The 20,132-nt window shown below is 36.9% G+C and overlaps 1 protein-coding gene across 3 annotated transcripts in view; it reads left to right on the top strand.

The window, feature by feature from the left end:
• The window catches only part of LOC131036397 (uncharacterized), a 160,025-nt gene extending 140,157 nt beyond the window's left edge, over positions 1 to 19,868 (top strand). For 2 of the 3 annotated variants that reach the window (XM_057968280.2, XM_059221579.1), the window contains 4 exons: positions 17,998 to 18,268; positions 18,427 to 18,527; positions 18,639 to 18,672; positions 19,470 to 19,868. In XM_057968280.2, the coding sequence (XP_057824263.2) occupies positions 17,998 to 18,268; positions 18,427 to 18,527; positions 18,639 to 18,672; positions 19,470 to 19,642 (579 nt within the window). In that variant the 3' untranslated portion in view covers positions 19,643 to 19,868. The remainder of the gene's footprint in view (positions 1 to 17,997; positions 18,269 to 18,426; positions 18,528 to 18,638; positions 18,673 to 19,469) is intronic. The other variant, XM_057968281.2, reaches the window with a different exon arrangement.
• Positions 19,869 to 20,132: the final 264 nt, after the last annotated feature.

Raw genomic sequence — 20,132 nt, 5'->3', positions numbered from 1 at the left:
TGGTGTATCTCCGCTCATACTTTTGGTAAATGGATGATTTGCATTCTGCCGTGCAAAGTTAGTCTGAGCCCATCCCCTGTGCATCCCAACATCTGTATCATAAGCACAACCGATTGAAGATTGCACCGGCCTTGTGTAGTTGTCCCTAGTGTGGCGAAGCAAGGTTTGGTTTCTCGAGAGCACCCAATTGACACCGTCTCCAGAATTCGTAGGATTAGATTAGCCTTCCTAAACCCTATCCCTTTTCCCACTTTCTTTGAAAGTCTAAATCCCAGAAAATCCAAAAAAAAAAAAGAAGAGCCTAAATTGCTAAATCCATCTAAGTCCAGTAGTTCAAAAATACTTGTCAAATGTAAGTCCCCCTTGAAATTTCAGCATACACTACCCAAGAAGCTATTCCACTAAAGTCGCTTGTTCGCACATATAGACCTTGGAATCAGTAGTGATTTTTCAAGAGAGGATAGAATACCTTCGGGTATCCTATCCTAATGTTTGGTAGATGATAAAACAGAGACCAACAAGTCTAAGAAATGAATGTGTAGCCAACGATGGAGGTCACAAATCTGAAGCAAATGACAGCAAGTAGGGGGGCAAAGGTGGCATCAAACATTCATGGAATCCACCAAAGTATGCTCCAAACAAAAATCAAACTTTTCTAGCCATGGCGCTATGTCCAAATCTAAAAAAAATGTCTTCGATGCATACTTCAATCTGCCAACAATGGTCTGAAAATGGCCTGAGAACAGCAAGCATTAATTGTAGAGAAAATCGCAAAAGCCTCAAACACCAAAAATTGCTAATTTCCACCAAAAATCGCCAAACTTGGGAAAAAATCGAAAATCTGGAAATGATCTTCAATGGCAGCAATGGAAAGGATTGCCAAGCTGGAAAAAAAATGGAGGAAATAATCCTCAATCCAACACTTCACTTCAACACTGCCAAAATTTGCCAATAAGAGAGAAAAACCGCCTTTCATGGAGACACCTGACAGATTTAATAATAAAATATTACTAGAGACTCCTCTCTTATACTTGCTTTTGCCTGTCATTTTCACCACACAAGCAATGTGGGATAAAACACTTGCTTATATACTTGTTTGGTAAAACCAACTTGCTTCTAAAAGGGTAAAAAACATTAAATGCTCATTGCAAGATAGTTAATTTTGTTTTTAAAATTTTAAATAATCATCAATCATCATTTAAAAACAATTAAAATGAGGCTCATTTATTGAATATTTCAATTTGAAGTCAAAATTGAGCCTTTGGGGAAAATTGATATGGGTAGGGATTAAAAATCCCATTAAAAATCATTTAAAACGTAAAAAATTCCCCACAAGGGAAAATCGATCCCAATATGTATAAAAATCCATACTCAAACTCATCAATATGCATACAAAACAGGCCAGGAGAAAATCGAAGGGGGCATGGACAAGGAATCACACTCCAAATTCACTTCATTTGCAAAAAAACACTCGGTGGAATTTCGACCTCAGTCTGGATGAAAATCCAGACTCAAAACTCATCAAATTGCTCTCAATGGAAAATCAATTTGGGCATTGATTGAGAGTCTCCACAAAAATCCGCATTAACTTGTCACAAAACAGGCTGCACAAAAATTCTCATGAACTTCATCCGCACTATAGTCCGCACTCCCGGTGGAAAACAAAGACAGTCTGGAAAAATCCATGACACTAAGCCAAATTTTAATGCTCCCAAGGGAAAAACGACCCAGGCATGGATAAACAGTGGTGGAAAATCATGGCCAACATGGATTTCAGGGGAAACCCATGTGTAGTGTGGGTTTTGAGTGGGGGAAAACGGTGGGTAGTCCAGAATATGTGGGGAAAAGCACCTTTAGCATGGAATTTTGACCTTTTAATCCTTGGAAAATGGATTTACCTTAGCAATTTGACATTTTAACCACTCAAAATCTCTTAGAAACTTCAAAACTTGACTGGACTTAGGCAAATTTGTCGGGATAAAGTGGGAAATGAACCTGAATAATACCTAGGAGCGAGAAAACAAATCCAAAAGGTCTGAAAATACCTTGGCACTTTAAAATCTGTAATGTTCCCCAATAAATAAATAAATCATGAAAATAAATAAGACATAATATTAATTATTTTATATTAATATTCTAACTTGGATTAATATAAATAATTAATATTGTTAACGCATTAATGAATAAAGGTAGTTCATAAAACTACTTGGTGGATGAATAAAATGGCATGGCGTACGTTGATGAAGGAGGCCTAGAAAAGAAGAATCGAAATTGGCGTATGGGTTATTACGCACCGCAAAGCACTTAAGCCTTTCGTCAGCCATTGGCTGGCCTACTGGTCTCGTGGTATGGAGAAGTGACAACATCGCAGGTGCAGAGTGTTGTCCGTGGGAATTTCGTGGTATACGTAGTAGATAGGAGTGTTCATACACGTGGAGTTAACCAAAGCTATCGCGAGGGGATAAGAACTGGAAACCGCAGTAAATGCATTACCCTTCCGCGTAAGAGGATTCCACACTGTTAGGATTCCCACAGATACTGAGAGGGGGGGGGTGAATCAGTATCTAACCGGTGTACAAAATTTCTTAACTTAAAACATGCAGAACATATTATAACAGTGTACCTGTAAGCAAGAAATAATGCAATAAACAGAATTAAGAACATCCACATGAAAAGCACACCATAACAGAAGGATTTAACGAGGAAACCCGGTGTGAGAAAAACCTCGGTGGGATTTGTGACCCACAATATCCACTTATTGGCCAATAAGAGAATATTACTTACAATAGGGGCCTGCACATGCAGGAAGGCCAACTGCCTAGAGCTCACTGCTCAATGGGAAGTCTCATTGATACAAATCCAATATCTTGTATTGCTTTACAATAGCATCTATAATGCTTGATTCAGTATCGGTTGCTGCTCTGCTTCTTACATAAACCCTTTAACCTATATTTCGCATAATAGGTTTGCCTTAATATTTCGCATACATCACTTTCTTTTCTTCCTTCATTCATTTCTAAATGTCTACAATGATCTCTTTTATATATAAGAGTCATTTTACAACATGCCAAGTCAGCTTACAAAGTTTTACAATAATAAACAAAATATAATATAACAAAATCCTGTCGGCCTCTGTGCCGGTATACTTCCTTTCTTTGTGCCAGTGCTGGTGTCTTGAGTGCCGGTGTAGAGTGTGATCTGCTGATGCCGGTGCACTAACTTGTCGGTGCACTAACTTGCCGGTGTAATGCCTTGCCGGTGTGATGCCTTGCCGGTGCCATAGGATTGCAAGGTTGCCATCAATGACAAAACCTTCAATCACATACAATGTCTCATTGGAGTGTGCATATGCCAGCAATCTCCCCCTTTGGCATTGATGGCAACACTCATGAAAAATTTCAAAAGTGTATCAAAAAATGTGAAGTCCAAAAATGTTACCAAAAATGTGTGTGCTCCCCCTGAGCATATGATTCCTGTGATATTTGAATTTTCTCATCCCACTACTCCCCCTTTGGCATCAATGACAAAGGTTGTCAAGATGTCAGTAGAGTTTGTAGTTTCAACCTTGTAACTGGGTAGTTACAATTTGAAATAGATCCGCCAAAATCAAGTTTATACTCTCCATAAACTTTTTACTATCTCTTATTGCTGTCTCTGTTCTTTTAACTGTATCGATGAGATGCTGCAAATGCTCTGCCGGTGTTTTCTGTCCCTGTATTAGTGCCTCAGATACTTCCTTCCGCAATGATGCTAGATAGTCCAATCTTGGACTCAGTTTTAATCTTAGATGTTTTGCCTTATTCACTATTCTCTCATTTTCTCTTTCCAATTTAAGTAATTCATCTTCAAAATTTGTTATCTTCTGTTCAAAAACTGATAATGTATCAGGTGAGTTAACAAAATTATCTGCAAGTTTATTGATTTCATCCTGTACCTTGCTCATCTTTTTATCTATATCTACAGTCAAAAAGTTTGTCTTACAGGTGTCTTTGTACAGAGTTTTGTATTCTTTCAATAAATTACACAGTTCCGGTAGAAGTGTGTCAAAATCTCTTGTACATTTCTTTATCTGCTCATCAAAGAATCTCTGCGTTTCAATTTCTACTTTGTCCTTCAATGTCTCTTCCTTTATTTTCTCAATATTTTCTGTGATATATTTACACAAGGTATCAAGTTGTCCTAAAGAATCTTTATTGTCTGTATTACAGTTAGGAGCAATTACCTTCAAAATTGGTATTGTGTCATCCATTGCCTTATAAGCTTGGGAACTGTAGTCTGTTATCTTTTTAATTGAATCTAAGAGTACCTCAATCACATTAGTTGTTTTGTAGCCTGATGATGAACCAACATTCTGAGTACCGCCAGTGGAAGTAACCAAGCTTGTATTGACCTCTGGTAGGTCTGTTTGTGTTTGGATTTCCCTAAGCAATGGTTTTTCTACTTCTCTAGTTGCCGGTGGCACTGTTTCGTTATGAACTTGTTCCTGTTTCTGTTGCTGTTCCTGTTCAGGAGCCTTTTGCTCTGTTTGTTTCTTTGTTTGTTGCATTGTCTCAGTCTGAGTCTGAGTTGCTACTTTTTGCTCTTTGTTATCTGCCGGTTTCTTCTGTGTGTTATCAGTTTGCTCAGCTACCGGAGGCTCACTAGCCATTTCAGTCTTATTAGTTATATCTTTGTCTACCACAATGTTGATCTTTTGAGTATCAACATCCACTGTATATAAGACTTCAGGATTAGGATTAACATTCTCTACATCCATACTTTCAACTGCTGGTTGATCTTTTGTAGCTGTTGTTTTTACTGGTGTAGTAATGAAAGGAGGTGGGGGTAAGTTGTCTTTAACCTTGATGTTGGGTGGTCCACCAACTTTACGTTTACCTTTGTCCCTTTCTTTCTGATATACCTTTATAGGTTTGTGGCTCATGTATTCTTCTTGTTTTTCTTTTTCCACTAGGAAAATGTCCCATGCATTTTCTGTCTCCTCAGTCACCTCGTTAACTCTTCCAACCATTAAAGCAATGTGCCTGTGTGTAGTAGAAAATACTGATCGGTTGGCTTGAGTAGTTCTTGGAGTCTTCTACTTCGTGTTTGGTGGTACGTGAAGTTGTGCAACAACAATCACAGTTATGTCATCAGGTGCACCACAACTGACATTCCTCTTCTTTGCTCTTTACGGAATGTTTAATGTCTGAGAATAATAATTACCCACATCTGCTATGTACTCAATATTTGTTAAGATACTATGTGTTAAATAGACAAGGAAGATTCCAAATTAAAGCTATATGAAAACGTTCATTGTCACTGTTAGTGCTATGTAAATGAGAATCCGTTTTATATTGAATAAATTCTTGTTAGGGAATTTTACAGTGGTATCATAGCATAGAAATCTTGCCAACCTATAGGGTGTTGAAAATTCATGTAAAATTTATGCACAACTGAGTATGCACTAGGGAAATTATAATTTCCGGAATACTAGGGTCCGACAAAACAAAAATCAAAACTCTCCTTTAGCACACAATAACTCTTCTATTCAGTTTGAGATTGAGGATAACCATATTGAAACTGACGAAGAAATTATTTTTGAAACAAACAGTATGGGGGAACCAAAAAATAACAGGGATCTCATAACAACCTTAATTAGAAGTCAACAAGATATGCAAGACATTGTCAGCAAAATGACTAATTTAATGACCCAATTTATTAACCAGCATCAAAATAATGGAAATAATCAACACCAAAATGTTGGGGCAAACAATGGGGGTAGAGATGAGCATTCTGTCAATAATAATCAGCCAGAAAGAACAAGAAAATCCAAACCTTTTATGCCAATGTTCACTGTTAGAAATGTGCAACCAGAAAATGAACCAACAATTAGAGAAATACAGGATGAGATACACCAAGATTGGTTATTATCAGGAGATGAGTTTAGATCAACCATGACATTTAGAGAGTACTTGGATGTTAGAATGAAACATAGGCCAAGGGGACAATGAGGGAATAACAATGAATTGCAGAGAAAAATAGGTAAGATGTCTATCCCTTATTTTGATGGGTCAGGGAAAACAGCTGCTAGAGCTTGGGTGCAAAAACTTGACACCTACTTCCAATTAAATCACATGTTGGAAGATGAAGCAATTAAATATGCAGCATTACATCTTGACGGTGTAGCACACGAATGGTGGCACCATGGGCAAGTAACCTTGGGTCATAATCAGATTAATACTTATGTTGAATTCACTGAGAAACTTATTGACATATTTGACTCCAAAGATCTTGAACTTCATCTTAAAGATTTAACTCAGCTTAAGCAATCTGGGACTGTTGAACAATACATTTTTGAATTTGAAAAACTGGCAGTTTTAGTAACTGAAATTTCAGAGAGAGATAAAATCGTGATATTTATAGTTTGAACCCTCCTACTTTACAAACAGCTATTAAGAGAGCAAGAGAATTGGAGCCATCTTCAAAAGGGAAAGTTTTTAAAGTCCCGCCATGTAAAGCGGAAAATAACAGACAACCTCTCCATAAAGATAATTTCCCTAAAAACAAGTTAGATAAAGAAGAGAGAGAAGAACTCAGGAGGAAAAAACTATGTTTCAGCTGTAGGGAGTGATGGCAGCCAGGACATAGATGTTTGGGAAAGGGAAAAATTCATTACATTGAGGCTATGTCAGATAGTGACGATGAAGAGAATGTTGATACTAATATAGAAACCGTACCACAAAACACAAAATCAGGGACAGGAACTAAACATGGAGAAGGGGTAATAGCATCTATGACAGGAACACCTCATTATAATATTTTTAGAGTTAAGAGGGGTTTTGAATGGGCAGCGTGTGGTTGTCATGCTTGATAGTGGTTCTACTCATAATTTTATAGATGCAACTCTTGTGGAAAAACGTGGATTGCAAACTGAAAAACATGAAGGTTTTGATGTTAGAGTAGCAGATGGAACTAATTTGTCCAGCACTCATAAAGTCCCTAAATTGAGTATTACTCTTGGCAATTATACTGTTATTGATGATTTTTATGTGATTGACTTGGCTGGTACAAATGTTGTTTTGGGCATTCAATGGATGGAAACATTAGATGAGTACACGCAGAGTTTTAAAAGATTGGAATTTTCTTTTAAGATTGATGATAAGAAAGTAGTACTTCAGGGTATGTCTAACGGTGGTCCCAGGATCGTTAGTGCTAAAAGAATGGAGGCTATTTTCAGACATGGTGATGTGGCATTGTCATCACAATGTTTAATTTCCAACAAGGTAACATGTTTTGAATCTAAAAATTATCAAGATGATTTATTGAAAGTATTAGATTCACATAATCTGGTTTTCAGTGATATACCTCCAGGGGTCTCGCCTGACAGAGGATTTGAATATACCATTGAATTAGAGGAAGGTGCAAAACCCGTTATCACAACTCCTTACAGACATCCGAAAACATTCAGGGATGAAATCGAAAAGGCAATTAAGGAATTGTTGGATATGGGGCATATCAGGCCCAGTTCTAGTCCTTTTGCATCATCAGTAGTATTGGTCAAAAAGAAGGATGGGACTCTTCGCATGTGTATAGATTATCGTGCTCTTAACAAAAAGACAATAAAAAACAGGTATCCAATTCCTCGAATTGATGAGTTGTTAGATGAATTACATGGTGCTGTTTACTTTTCTAAAATTGATTTGAGGTCAGGATATCATCAAATTAAGTTAAGAGATCAAGATGTCCATAAAACTGCTTTCCGTTGTCATTATGGTCATTATGAATTCTTGGTTATGCCATTTGGATTAACAAATGCTCCGACAACATTTTAGTCTTGCATGAATCATACTTTTAACAGACAGTTGAGGAAATATCTGCTAGTTTTCTTTAATGATATATTGATTTACAACAAAACTTGGGAAGATCACTTGAAACATATTGATATTGTTCTTGGTATTATGGAATCTCAATCACTTTATGCAAAGGCCTCTAAATGTGAATTTGGAATGACATAAATTTTGTATTTAGGGCATATGATCAGTGCTACAGGTGTACAAGTTCATCAGGAAAAAATAGGAGCCATTTTGGATTGGCCACCGCCATGAAATCTCACAGATTTACGAGGATTCTTTGGATTATGCAGTTATTACAGAAGGTTTGTCAGAGGCTTTTCACAGCTCGGGGCACCGTTGACGGACCTTACCAAAAAGGGGGCATTCCATTGGACGGAGGAGACACAACAAGTTTTTGAGAAATTGAAAGAGGTAATGAGTTCTTGCCCAGTACTTGCACTTCCAGATTTTAATCAACCTTTTGTCTTGGAATGTGATGTGTCTAGTGAAGGAATAGGAGCAGTCTTAATGCAAAATAAACATCCTATAGCATATGAAAGCAGGAAACTCAATAATCTAGAGAGATTGTATTCTATTTATGACAAAGAAATGTTGGCTATCATGCACGCATTGGCAAAATTTAGACAATATTTGGTTGGTGGCAAATTTGTAGTCCGAACTGACCATAATAGTTTGAGATATTTCTTGGGACAGAAAGATTTGAATGACAGGCAGCAAAAATGGATCAGTAAGATCCAAGCTTATGATTTCGAAATTGAATATGTGAAAGGTAAAAACAATGTTGTTGTAGATGCACTATCTAGAAGGCCTGAAATAAATGCATTATTTGTAGTAACAGTTGATTGGTAATCTTTATTGCTGGTTGAATATTCTAAGGATTCTTTTGCCTGTGATTTGCTAAATGGTAATACACAAGATGATAAATATAAGATTCTAAATGATATTATCTATTACAAAGACAAGATTCAGTTGACTCCAGGATCGAGATTGAAAGAGAAAATCCTCCAATCAGTGCATGATGTTCCTTTAGCAGGGCATCCCGGCTACTTCAAAACTTACCGGCAGATAAGGGAAAGATTCACTTGGAAAGGTCTAAAGAATGATGTCCTTCGTTATGTCAAAGTAGGCATCACTTGTCAACAAAATAAAACAGAGCACACCTATCCCGCGGGTCTATTGCAGCCATTACCTATACCAGAACAGAAATGGGAAAGTATATCAATGGATTTTATTACAGGCCTCTCGCGATTTCAAGGTAAGGATTGCATTTTTGTTGTGGTCGATAGATTAACCAAATTTGCACATTTCTTATCTATCACTACAGAATTCACAGCTGTTCAGCTTGCCGAACTATTCTTTCGAGAGGTGTTCCGCTTACATGGTTTACCAAAAAATATAATCAACGACCGCGATAGCAGATTTTTGAGCATATTTTGGGGGGAACTGTTCAGGCTGACAGGTACGGAGTTGAATAACAATACGAGTTATCATCCACAAACCGATGGATAGACTTAAATAGTAAATAAGTGGGTTGAGGGATACCTTCGTAATTATGTATCTGGACATCAGAAAGCTTGGGTTCGTTGGCTATATTTGGGTGAATACTGTTATAATACCACATATCATATATCTATCGGTATGACCCCTTTCAAAGCACTATATGGGTATGATGCACTTTCTTTTATTGATTTGGCTTTTGATTAGAGTAATGTTCCCAAATCTCGTGACGTACTTCAGGAATGCCAAGATATATTGAAAGCACTTAAAGGAAAATTTGCAATGTGCTCAGAATCAATAGAAAATTTATGCAGATAAGAAGCGTGTTGAACGTCATTTTGAAATTGGGGAATTGATGTACCTCAGACTACAACCCTATAGGCAGTCATCCCTCAAGCGGAACGGGGTTGAGAAATTGAAGCCTCGATTTTATGGGCCGTACTCGGTGGTTCGGAAAGTCGGTGCAGTGGCATATGAATTGGGTTTACCTGAAGGAAGCAGAATACATAATGTATTCCATGTATCTTGTCTCAAAAAAGCTTTGGGTCAACAGGTGACAATATCAGGGAACCTACCACCATTGGATGAAGAAAGGAAATTAGAGATGATACCCAAAGTGATTTTGGAAACTTGAGACCAGCATTTGCCGAATGGGACAATCAGGGAATACCTCATTAAATGGCAGAATTTACCATTGGACGATGCTACTTGGGAAAATGAGCAGGTCCTTCAGCATCCTGGATTGTAGTTGCTTGTGGGCAAGCAACATTGGGTAGGGGAGACTGTAATGTTCCCCAATAAATAAATAAATCATGAAAATAAATAAGACATCATATTAATTATTTTATATTAATATTCTAACTTGGATTAATATAAATAATTAATATTGTTAACACATATTGTTAATGCATTAATGAATAAAGGTAGTTCATAAAACTACTTGGTGGATGAATAAAATGGCATGGCGTAAGCTGATGAAGGAGGCCTGGAAAAGAAGAATCGAAACTGGTGTATGGGTGATTACACACCGCAAAGCACTTAAGCCTTTCGTCAGCCATTGGCTGGCCTACTGGTCTCATGGTATGGAGAAGTGACAACATCGCAGGTGCAGAGTGTTGTCCGTGGGAAGTTCGTGGTATATGTAGCAGATAGGAGTGTTCATACATGCGGAGTTAACCAAGGCTATTGCGAGGGGATAGGAACTGGAAACCGCAGTAAATGCATTACCCTTCAGTGTAAGAAGATTCCGCACAACATCGCCTCCATGTCTAGCAACCCGAAAACGGGTTGAAGATTGAAACAAAAGTTCCGCAGTGGGGTGTCGTGCTAGCATCGCCACCATGTCACGGGAGTCTCCGCAGTGAGTTGTCGTGCCAATGGAACCACGGGGGAGTTGGAGCAAATAGGAGTGGGCATTGTGACCGAGAAGATATCATTCTGGGTACCGTAAAACTCAGTGAATGCGATTGGATGGTAGTCATTTTCTGGTAAACTTAGGGGAAGTTCCGCAGTTCTTGGAGTCTTCTACTTCGTGTTTGGTGGTACGTGAAGTTCTGCAACAACAATCACAGTTATGTCATCAGGTGCACCACAACTGACATTCCTCTTCTTTGCTCTTTACTGAATGTTTAATGTCTGAGAATAATAATTACCCACATCTGCTATGTACTCAATATGAGTTAAGATACTATGTGTTTAATAGATAAGGAAGATTCCAAATTAAAGCTGTATGAAAACGTTCATTGTCACTGGTAGTGCTATGTAAATGAGAATCCGTTTTATATTGAATAAATTCTTGTTAGGGAATTTTACAAAATCACCGACGCGTGTGTTTAAAAACACATTAACGCTCAAGAAGGTTAACACTCGGACAAAATTTAGAATCATTAAAATATCAACGTTTGCAACTTGATCCTATAACCTCAAAACCCTAAACGGCACTTGGCATGATCAAAACTCCGAGACTCGGGCACGGGAAACACAAAATTGCCCACTAAGCCGCCAAAACCTTAACCTAACAACGCAGAAAGTAGGAAAAAGAGTGGGTCCCCGTTAACAATGGGGCGATGTGTGAAAAGGTCACAACAGGTACAAACAACAAAGGAATACCTATCTTTTATTGTTGGTAAACCATTGTTCTAGATCTTTCCATCCACTCGCTCTTACGTTTTCTCCACAAACTCATCAGGCAACACCCTTATTCTTCATCCTCCCTATATTGTAACACCTTATTCTTGTGTTCTTAGCTGGTTATCTTCCTCTCGATTCGCCATGTTGGAGAATGGATCTTATAAGTGTTGCCCCTTTCATGTGGTGGAAAAGTTCTTCATTCCATGCTCCACAGTTCTATTCCTTGCTTGCATTAAACATTAGGGCTGCTGATGATTTCGTTCCAAATCAACCTCGAAATAGATACAAATGTTTCCCAGATTTGTTCATATCAAACCTTATAAATTCACACCCATGTTTGATATCCAAACTCACTTCCAGGAATAAGAAAATTGCTCTAGAATCTGATGGAGTTCGCTAGCTGGTGTCTACTGATGAAATTTGGTTGCAATCAGCCCTAATCTGAAATTTTCTCCTCAAAATCGTTCAGTTCTGATTGAAATTGCCTCTACCCTTAAGGTCTTATAATTTACCTAGGTCTGATTTGTAAGTCTAGAAATTTACTTTCACTTGTGGAGATCGTTTTAAATCAAATCAAATATTGCCTCCTTCAAAAGGTGAAGTAGGAGTGATGCTATCACACAGTCTGATCCTAACTGAATCAACCTTAGCTCTGATACCATGTTAATTTTAGATCAGACTGTTAAATATAGATAGCAATAACAGAGAACTAAACAATGAACACAAAGAACTCCAAATACCCTGGGAAAATCTCCCTCTTGGAGAAGAAACACCCAGCAACTAATTTCAGATCTTTATTAGACAAATCAGTATGAGTCTTTACAATTGTACTTCAACAATTGAAGCACTCAGAACAGCAAGGTATGCACAGCAGTATAAGAACTTATCTGCAATATGAATGCTGATCAATGACACAATTTGCAGATCGAGGATATTCACTGTCTCAAGGAAGTTTACTGCACCTTGATTCAGGTTCGTTGACCTTGAAATGTAGTTCGCTATGCATAGAAGTGAATTCCCTGTCCTTAGGAGATATTCACTGACTGTAGATGGTATTCGCTGATCACTGCTGAAGGAGAATGTATTTGCCATGTGTATGATTGTATTGGCTGATTGTATGTTCTTGAATGACAATTCATCTCCTTTATATAGGAGGTAGACACTTATTATAACATGTTGGCCAGGCACCTATTCACAATAGGTCAGCCTAATAACAAATAACGATATAATACGTTACAAGTTACAAATTCCATATAGGGCGTGACTAAGGCCAAAGGCCAATTAGTGACATAAACGTACTAGGTCGGCCCAAGAAGGGATCCGACCTAGCTATACATCAACAGATTCATCTCTACTTCGTGCACAGAAGAGGTACAGAAGAGGTACTGGTGGAAGGGTGTCCTGAACTTGATTTATGCTTCTTGTTTGGAGGCTCTTCTTTGTGACTTTCCTTTCTCTTCGATCCCTTTGAGCGAGTTGATTGGGTGGCACTTCCACTTATGCTTTCACTTTCCGTATCATCATCGGAAGACTATCTCTCCACCATTGTCTATCCAGCACCCAGATTTACCATTTGATCCTGTTTTTTAAATAATTAAAAATTAAAATACAAGGAGTTTTTTAATTTCCAACTAATTACTAAATACAGTCAATGGTAAATTTTGGGTGATGGATGGACGTTGCCTATCTCTCCCATCGATTCGAATGTCAGTTGGGTATCCCGATTCTTCAATTTTTGGATTTGGATGTCTACCCATCGTTTTACATATGCAAAGATTGGCTTCATTAAATCTTTCAAGTTGTTGATCTCCATAGCAATCCAATTGACCTTCACCTCTTTGTCTTTCTCTTGTTCATATATTGGCTGGAGACGTCTTCCAATATCTTGTCCCTTATTCAGAATGTTGAAGACCTTGCATGTCCTGACGATGTCAATTGATAGTCTTGAGCACATTCTTCTCCTTATGCCTAAATCATCTTGAGCATTCATGAAATGATCTTCTAATTGTAGCTTATGTTTGTGCCTTCTCCCACTAGATCTTTTGATACTGCCATAGGGATCAATGTTGCGTTCGGATAAGTATGGAATAAGGAGGAGAGATTTCAATTCTTCTTCCACCTTCTTGGCCGCCTGCAAGGATGGACATGCTTCCAATGACTGTCCAACTGAAATGGGAAATGGGATCCTTGACTTGTGTCTATCTTCTGTACTTTGTTCTATGTCATCAACTGCCTCACCAACTCAAGCAATACTATCTTTTCAATAGGATATCTTTGTAGAATGTAGGGCGGACAAGAGCATCCTTGAATTCTTATGTAGGTGAACTTGGGAAACTTGATAAACCAAGCACCAAACTTCTTTATCAGCTCTTTTGCTTGTGGAGATAACCTCTGATGAATACCACCTTGCAAGGTTCGTGTTATGTGCATCGTGAAGGCATCATTCACTTTCTTGTAATGTGCCCTGCCAGGATAATGTAGTTGTGTGTATGATTTGGATGCTCTCAATTCCCTAGCTCACCTACCAAGTGGACCTCTATAAATTAATCCCGTGTATTCATGAGCTTTGGCAAGCGAATATATGAGATATGAACTCATTTAGAATGTCTGTATCGTGCAAGTCTCTTGAGTTGTATATCGATGTTGTTGCTTATAATTCTTGCCCAGTTAATTCTCTCCTTTCGAGTTGATATGATTTCCATGAAGTAGAACATCCAATTCTCGAATTGAGATGCTTGAGGGGTTCCCATGATCGATTGAGCAAAGTGATTAAATCGCTGAATTCCTCCTTGAAATTATTCTTGTGAAGCTTGGTGTGTAACTTGGATATGCTAGGCTGGCTGTTCAACAACCAATACTTATTGATTATGCCAAGGCATTTGTCGAGATCATCATCATAGAATGCATGTGTTGCTTCCTTGCTTTTGTAGATCATGTTGTTGAATTCAGGTATTTGGAAAGCTCAAAATCGACTTGTGTCATCAAATTTCGAATTTGAATAAAACATTTCTCTTCATTGTGGGGCCCTTTCAAGGTGGTGCACATACTTAAATGTTTCTCCCTTGCCTTAGATGCAGAATCGCATTTCTACTTGATTGGCGGAAATGCTTATACTTAGGTTGCACTTTTGGGGGGGTGATAGGAAGTTGAAATGCTTAGGTTGCACTTTAGAGGGTTGGTAGGAAATCTTAGTTCGCATTTTGAGGGCCTGATCGGAAGTGACAAATCCTTAGTTTGTTGATTTGGAGCTTGATTTGAAGTCATCAATCCTTAGTTCGCTGATTGGAGGTCTGATCGGAAATAACCATTCCTTAGTTTGCACTTTGGGGGGGCAACTAGAAATGTTAGTTCGTGTTTTTGAAGCCCAACTGGAAGTGGAAATTAAAAGATCGATCAGCTTGCTACACATTCCTCTCCTTGAGTTGCTATTGATTAAGTTTGCAACAACTTCTTGACAACGCACTTAGCAAGATCGTGGTCCCTTTTCAAGTATTGAAATACACAAGGCTTAGTTCGCTGGTTTTGATGGCCACTGGAAGAGTCAAGGCTTAGTTCGCTGATTTGGAGCTTTACCAGAAGCTTTAGTTTGCAGATTTTGGGCTCCACTGGAAATCTTCCCAAAATGATAACTTTGCTATTTTGATCCCTTTGTTCCAAGCCTCTCATGGTAATTTGAACTCTAGCCTATCCTTCCTTAAAACATTGACTTTTGAAAACTAGTTTGCCTTGGCCAAATTTAGCATTTCATCTCCATTTAAGCAAGCAAAAGATGATGATTATCACGAATCATTCACTCGCAAAATGTTGAGTATATAGATCAACTCAAACTTATTCATCATAAAGGATCGCTACTAGCAATCTAACCTAAAAACCCTAAAATTGAAAGCAAAAGAAGGGGGTCCCCATTTGTGATGGGGCGGTGTGAAATGGTCACAACATGTAGGTGGGTGTGTACCCATAGGGAACTCGGGGCATTTGGGGGACACCTTGGGCATACTTGAGCATACCCAAAGGCACTTGATGCAAAAAAAGTGAAAAAATAAAATATTTTTTAACATTTTCTTGCGTGCAAAAACCCTAAAACAACCTTAAGTATTTTTTATGGAATTTAATATTTATCTTTATCACTACTATCAAATGTATTTAGTTTTACAATATATATATATATATATATAGACAAAGTGATGCAATCAAGGTTGGAGGGTCCAGAATGGATTGTCAAGCCTTGCAGCCAAAAATACACATGAACACAACAAGAATTGAACATTGTTAAGAATAGGAACTTTATTGATGAATGCAAAAAGTTCACATGCCTATAGGCCTTCACATGCTCATTACATTCAGCCCATTGGCCTCACATGCTCATTACATTCAACCCATTGGCCCCACATGTTGGCGCATTGGCTGCCATGGGTTTATTACAGAGAAACAACTAAACAAAAGTTTTTTGGATCTCCCTTCTCCTATCTAATGCTCCCCAACTACTTCGTAGCTACTGCTGATCCTCTCCCACGAATCTTGAAGTGCTTAAACATCAAGTCCCAACACTAGAAGTGATTTGTGTTGGCCTCCCAGGTCCAATTGTTGGTGTGACATGTGCAATGGTTCAGAGTGCTTGAAGACGGTCTAAAACTTAATGCGGATAGGTGTAGACCTATTTGAATGTTGTTTTGCTTTTTATCCAACATGTGACACACTCCGTAGGCTCTGCAAGTCTTGCAAAGGTCTTGCATGCTTCCAACATTAGGACCCGTTTGTGGTCTTTTGAGATGCTCTTGCGTCACCAAGTCACAGGATTAGCCAAATTCGGCCAAGAAGTTCAAAATTCGGCGAACTTCAAAAGATTATTGGAAGTTTGTAAAAATTCGGTTCATCTTCGTATGGAGAAAATGGCGTAGCTTTTTTAAATAAGATATATTTCAGAAAAAATGTTTTTGGGGGTTTTTGGCTTTTTTAGGGTTCGCAAATATATATTTTTTCATCTTGTTTAGGATTCATCAGGGTTTTCTTTGCCTTCTTTACAGTTTGTTAGGTTTTTTTCCTCCTTCAGGGTTCGTTGAGATTTTTCCCACCTTTTTTGCGACTAGGATACAAATATTTTTGAAGTTTGACAATGTTCGAAATTTGTATTGGTTTTTGGCAACATTCGAAATTGGATTGGATTCTAACCTTTGTAGGCTTTAGGGATTTTGCAATGATTTGTATGGCTTGTGTGCACTTGTTGAGCAATGAGTTGAGGCCTCTGTATCGAATACAAACCAAGACAATTGTAACACCAAAGCTTTACTATTATTAATTTAAGAATTCATTAATATTAAACATTAATATTTAATACAATTATATTTAAAATTTAATATTTCTAATTTATTATTATAATATTATATAATATTAAAATATTATATGTAGAGTTTAATATTTTTAATTTATTAATATAGTATTATATATGTTTAAAATTTAATTGATAAATTATTATTTTAATTTTTATGGCGATTTTGCTTATTATATACATAATAAATGTTATGCAAGTGATATTCCAAATCAATTTCTAATTTTACACCATAAATATGTATATATTTATTATTTTTTTATGTTTTGTATGGACAAATCCAAATCTATTTATCAATTTTAAACTATTTTGATCATTTTGTGAGTATATTATTTATATATTTTTAAAAATTAAATCTATGTAAGGTGAATTTAATCATGATATATATATATTTTTTGGATTTTTCTTCCTTGCTGAACTTCATCTGAGTTTTGTTGCCGAATTCGATCTTGAACCTTGTGACATAGTATCAAGATTTGTTTTTTTGCTGTGCCGGCATACACCTATTTCGTACTTGTTTTCGATCCCCGAGTAGTTGTAATTATAATTAACATTATGGAAATCGCTTGCTTCCATAAATGAGAGAATATAAATTTATTAAAAACAATGTTCATGTGAGTATAATAAAAGTCTAATTAAATTAAAAAACATATTTTTATTGGAATCATATATATACATGTTTGCATGTATTTATAAGTTTATTATTATTAAGAAGCAAAGTCAGTAATGAAAAAAGATAATTTTCTTATCATTATTAAGTGAGGAGAAAAAAGCATGCAATATGAGCTTAGCAATAATGTGTATTTTATGAGCTTAGGAATAATGTGTATTTTTCCAAACATCACTATGGTTCTTCATGTTGTCATTTCTGCTGAAGGTACTCAAACTACTTAGTCACGAAGCCTGAATAACATTTAGTTAGTGCTTATCTTTCACAAGCACCATTTTTGACTACCATGCTATAAGCTGATGTGTGGCAAAATGTATGCTTTTGGTGCCCTCAATTGCATTACTATATGCTTGAAAGGCTGTATTGGATTGAGAAATCTTTGTTACTTTAAGGGAGCACTGTGTATGCCACATAGTTGTTCATTTTTCATTCATTTTTCTTTTGACTGACTGAAATCTGTCTGAATTAATAGATGATAGATCATTTTTTCTTGTATGCATATCAACTATTGTTCAAATCTAACATCTTTGTATATAATGAAGCAATCGACTGGGTGGTTTAGTCGGAGTACCTTTGACAGATTGCGCTTGCATGTTCGTGTAAGATTTCTGTCCTTACTTTCAAGTGATGCTGCGAGGACACTAGTTCTGTCGGAGTCTAGAATTCTGGAAAGATACAAACGGAGGGCAGGTTATGAGGAAACAAGACATGAAAGTGATTCAGATGGGCTAGAACATGTTGATAGAAGTTCAATCTCTGCAGATGCAACAAATCTTGCTCAAAATGAAAATCATGAGAGACATCCTCATCATGGTAAAATTTTGACATCATACTAATGTTATATTATTTGATTGATGGTTTGTGCTAGATGCTAGTGTTGCTAAATAAATTTTAGGAGGGATTAAATAGCTATATCTTAATATTACTTATAAAGTATCTGAGATGTGGAAAAATATTTGATATAATTAAAGAAGAGGATGAAGATGAGAAAGATGAAGGAGATGATGATGAAGGTGAGGAAGAGGAAGAGGAGGAGGAGGAAATGGATGATTACGACTACCCACCACCTGAGGTTTGAAGATTATGGTGCTTTCCTTCTTAGTATCAATGAAATAGTTGTTTGTGATTATCTGACATTTGTTCTAATGCATTTTACATAACATATTTATTTGTTTTAACACAGAGATTTGGAAGTGCATCTCCAGGCAGAGATTCTTGTATCCTCTTTCTATTACTGTGGTGAAGTTATAGAAAGCTATTCATTCATTTAGAGAAAGCTAGTCCATATTATTAGCACCTCTTTTTTAAAGAAAAATAAAGTGACCTCTATCGAATAGTGTTAAAAATAATTCTTAGTTTCCTTTTAGCTTTAATTGGACATGCTTTTAGTCAAACCTTAAATATTATTCTTTGAGTAGCCTACCAAGATGACATATTTTCCTGTAAAGCTATATTAATTTTTTAATTTTTTATGTCTGGAAAAGGAGTAAATACATTGCAAAAAGAGTGATGTTACAAAATATAGCTGATAAGAAGGTAACAAGAAAGTGGGAACAAAATAAACCACAAGAAATTTACCTGTAAAAGACTGATGTAGCTATCCATATATTAAAGTCCACCTAATATAATCACTGAGAATCTGTCTGATTTAGTCAGTAACAATTCCGGGAAAAAATTATCACTGAAGGTGTTAAGAGAATTGGAGTTGGTGCACCAAGGCCCAAAGTAGAAATAGCCAAAAAGGAATGTTCTTCTGTGTTGAGAGCTTTGGAGTTGATGCACCAAGGCCCAAAATATATATAGCCAAAAAGGAATATTCTTCTGTAGCAAATTTTGGAGAAAATATAATTTACTTGAAGAGGATACCAGAACCTAGATTTCTAGCTTTATTGCTTGGTCATTTGGTCACTGTTATATCAATATTTAATAAATCTGGATTTTTGACCAGCATTGATGCTTTAATATGAACTCTACTGTTGGGGATATTTTCTTGAAATTCCTTGACTTAAACCAGACATGGATTTCCAGGATAACATCCCCAGAAATTACCTACAATTATTGTTGGGAAAATTTCCTTTCAGCGAAGTTGGTGAACATGATCCTACACAAAGCAAGCCAGGAGGCACTGATCTCAGTGATGGAGAATATGCCATACAAGAGCAGGATAGTGATGATGATGATTATTGATTGGAGCTTACTCATGCGATATGTATTTGATTTTTCTTCCAATGATCATGTTTTTTTTGGCAGCGTAGATTTTGTTTTGTAGGTGTAAATTACAATCTTGTGGTTGGAGAGTGCAGAACATGTGTAACATATTCTTTCATGTGAACTCAAGGTCTGTAATTTCTTAAATCATCATCTCTTGTATTTATGATTTGGAATTGTGAAAAAGTTTCATACATTACCATGATTACTTGTCTTAATTGATTAGTGTGTATGTTTATCTGCATATGACTGCAGATTAGCTGCTACTTTTTCTGCAATGCTTGTAATGTCCCCTAATGGGACCCTCTTATATTCTGATTCAATAATCTCTGCTGTGTATGCTACTTCCTTTCTTTTCCATAATCCCCATGCACACCACCAAGAACAAGGATGTTACTGCCTGTAACTTAATCACAGTTCTGATCTGATCTGATTGATGGTGCTGTCATTGGAGGCTTTTGATTCCTTT

This window comes from Cryptomeria japonica, chromosome 5, assembly GCF_030272615.1.
Source record: "Cryptomeria japonica chromosome 5, Sugi_1.0, whole genome shotgun sequence".
NCBI lineage: Eukaryota > Viridiplantae > Streptophyta > Pinopsida > Cupressales > Cupressaceae > Cryptomeria > Cryptomeria japonica.
Note: the sequence above shows the minus strand (reverse complement) of the source record. Positions and strands in the feature narration are given on the sequence as shown.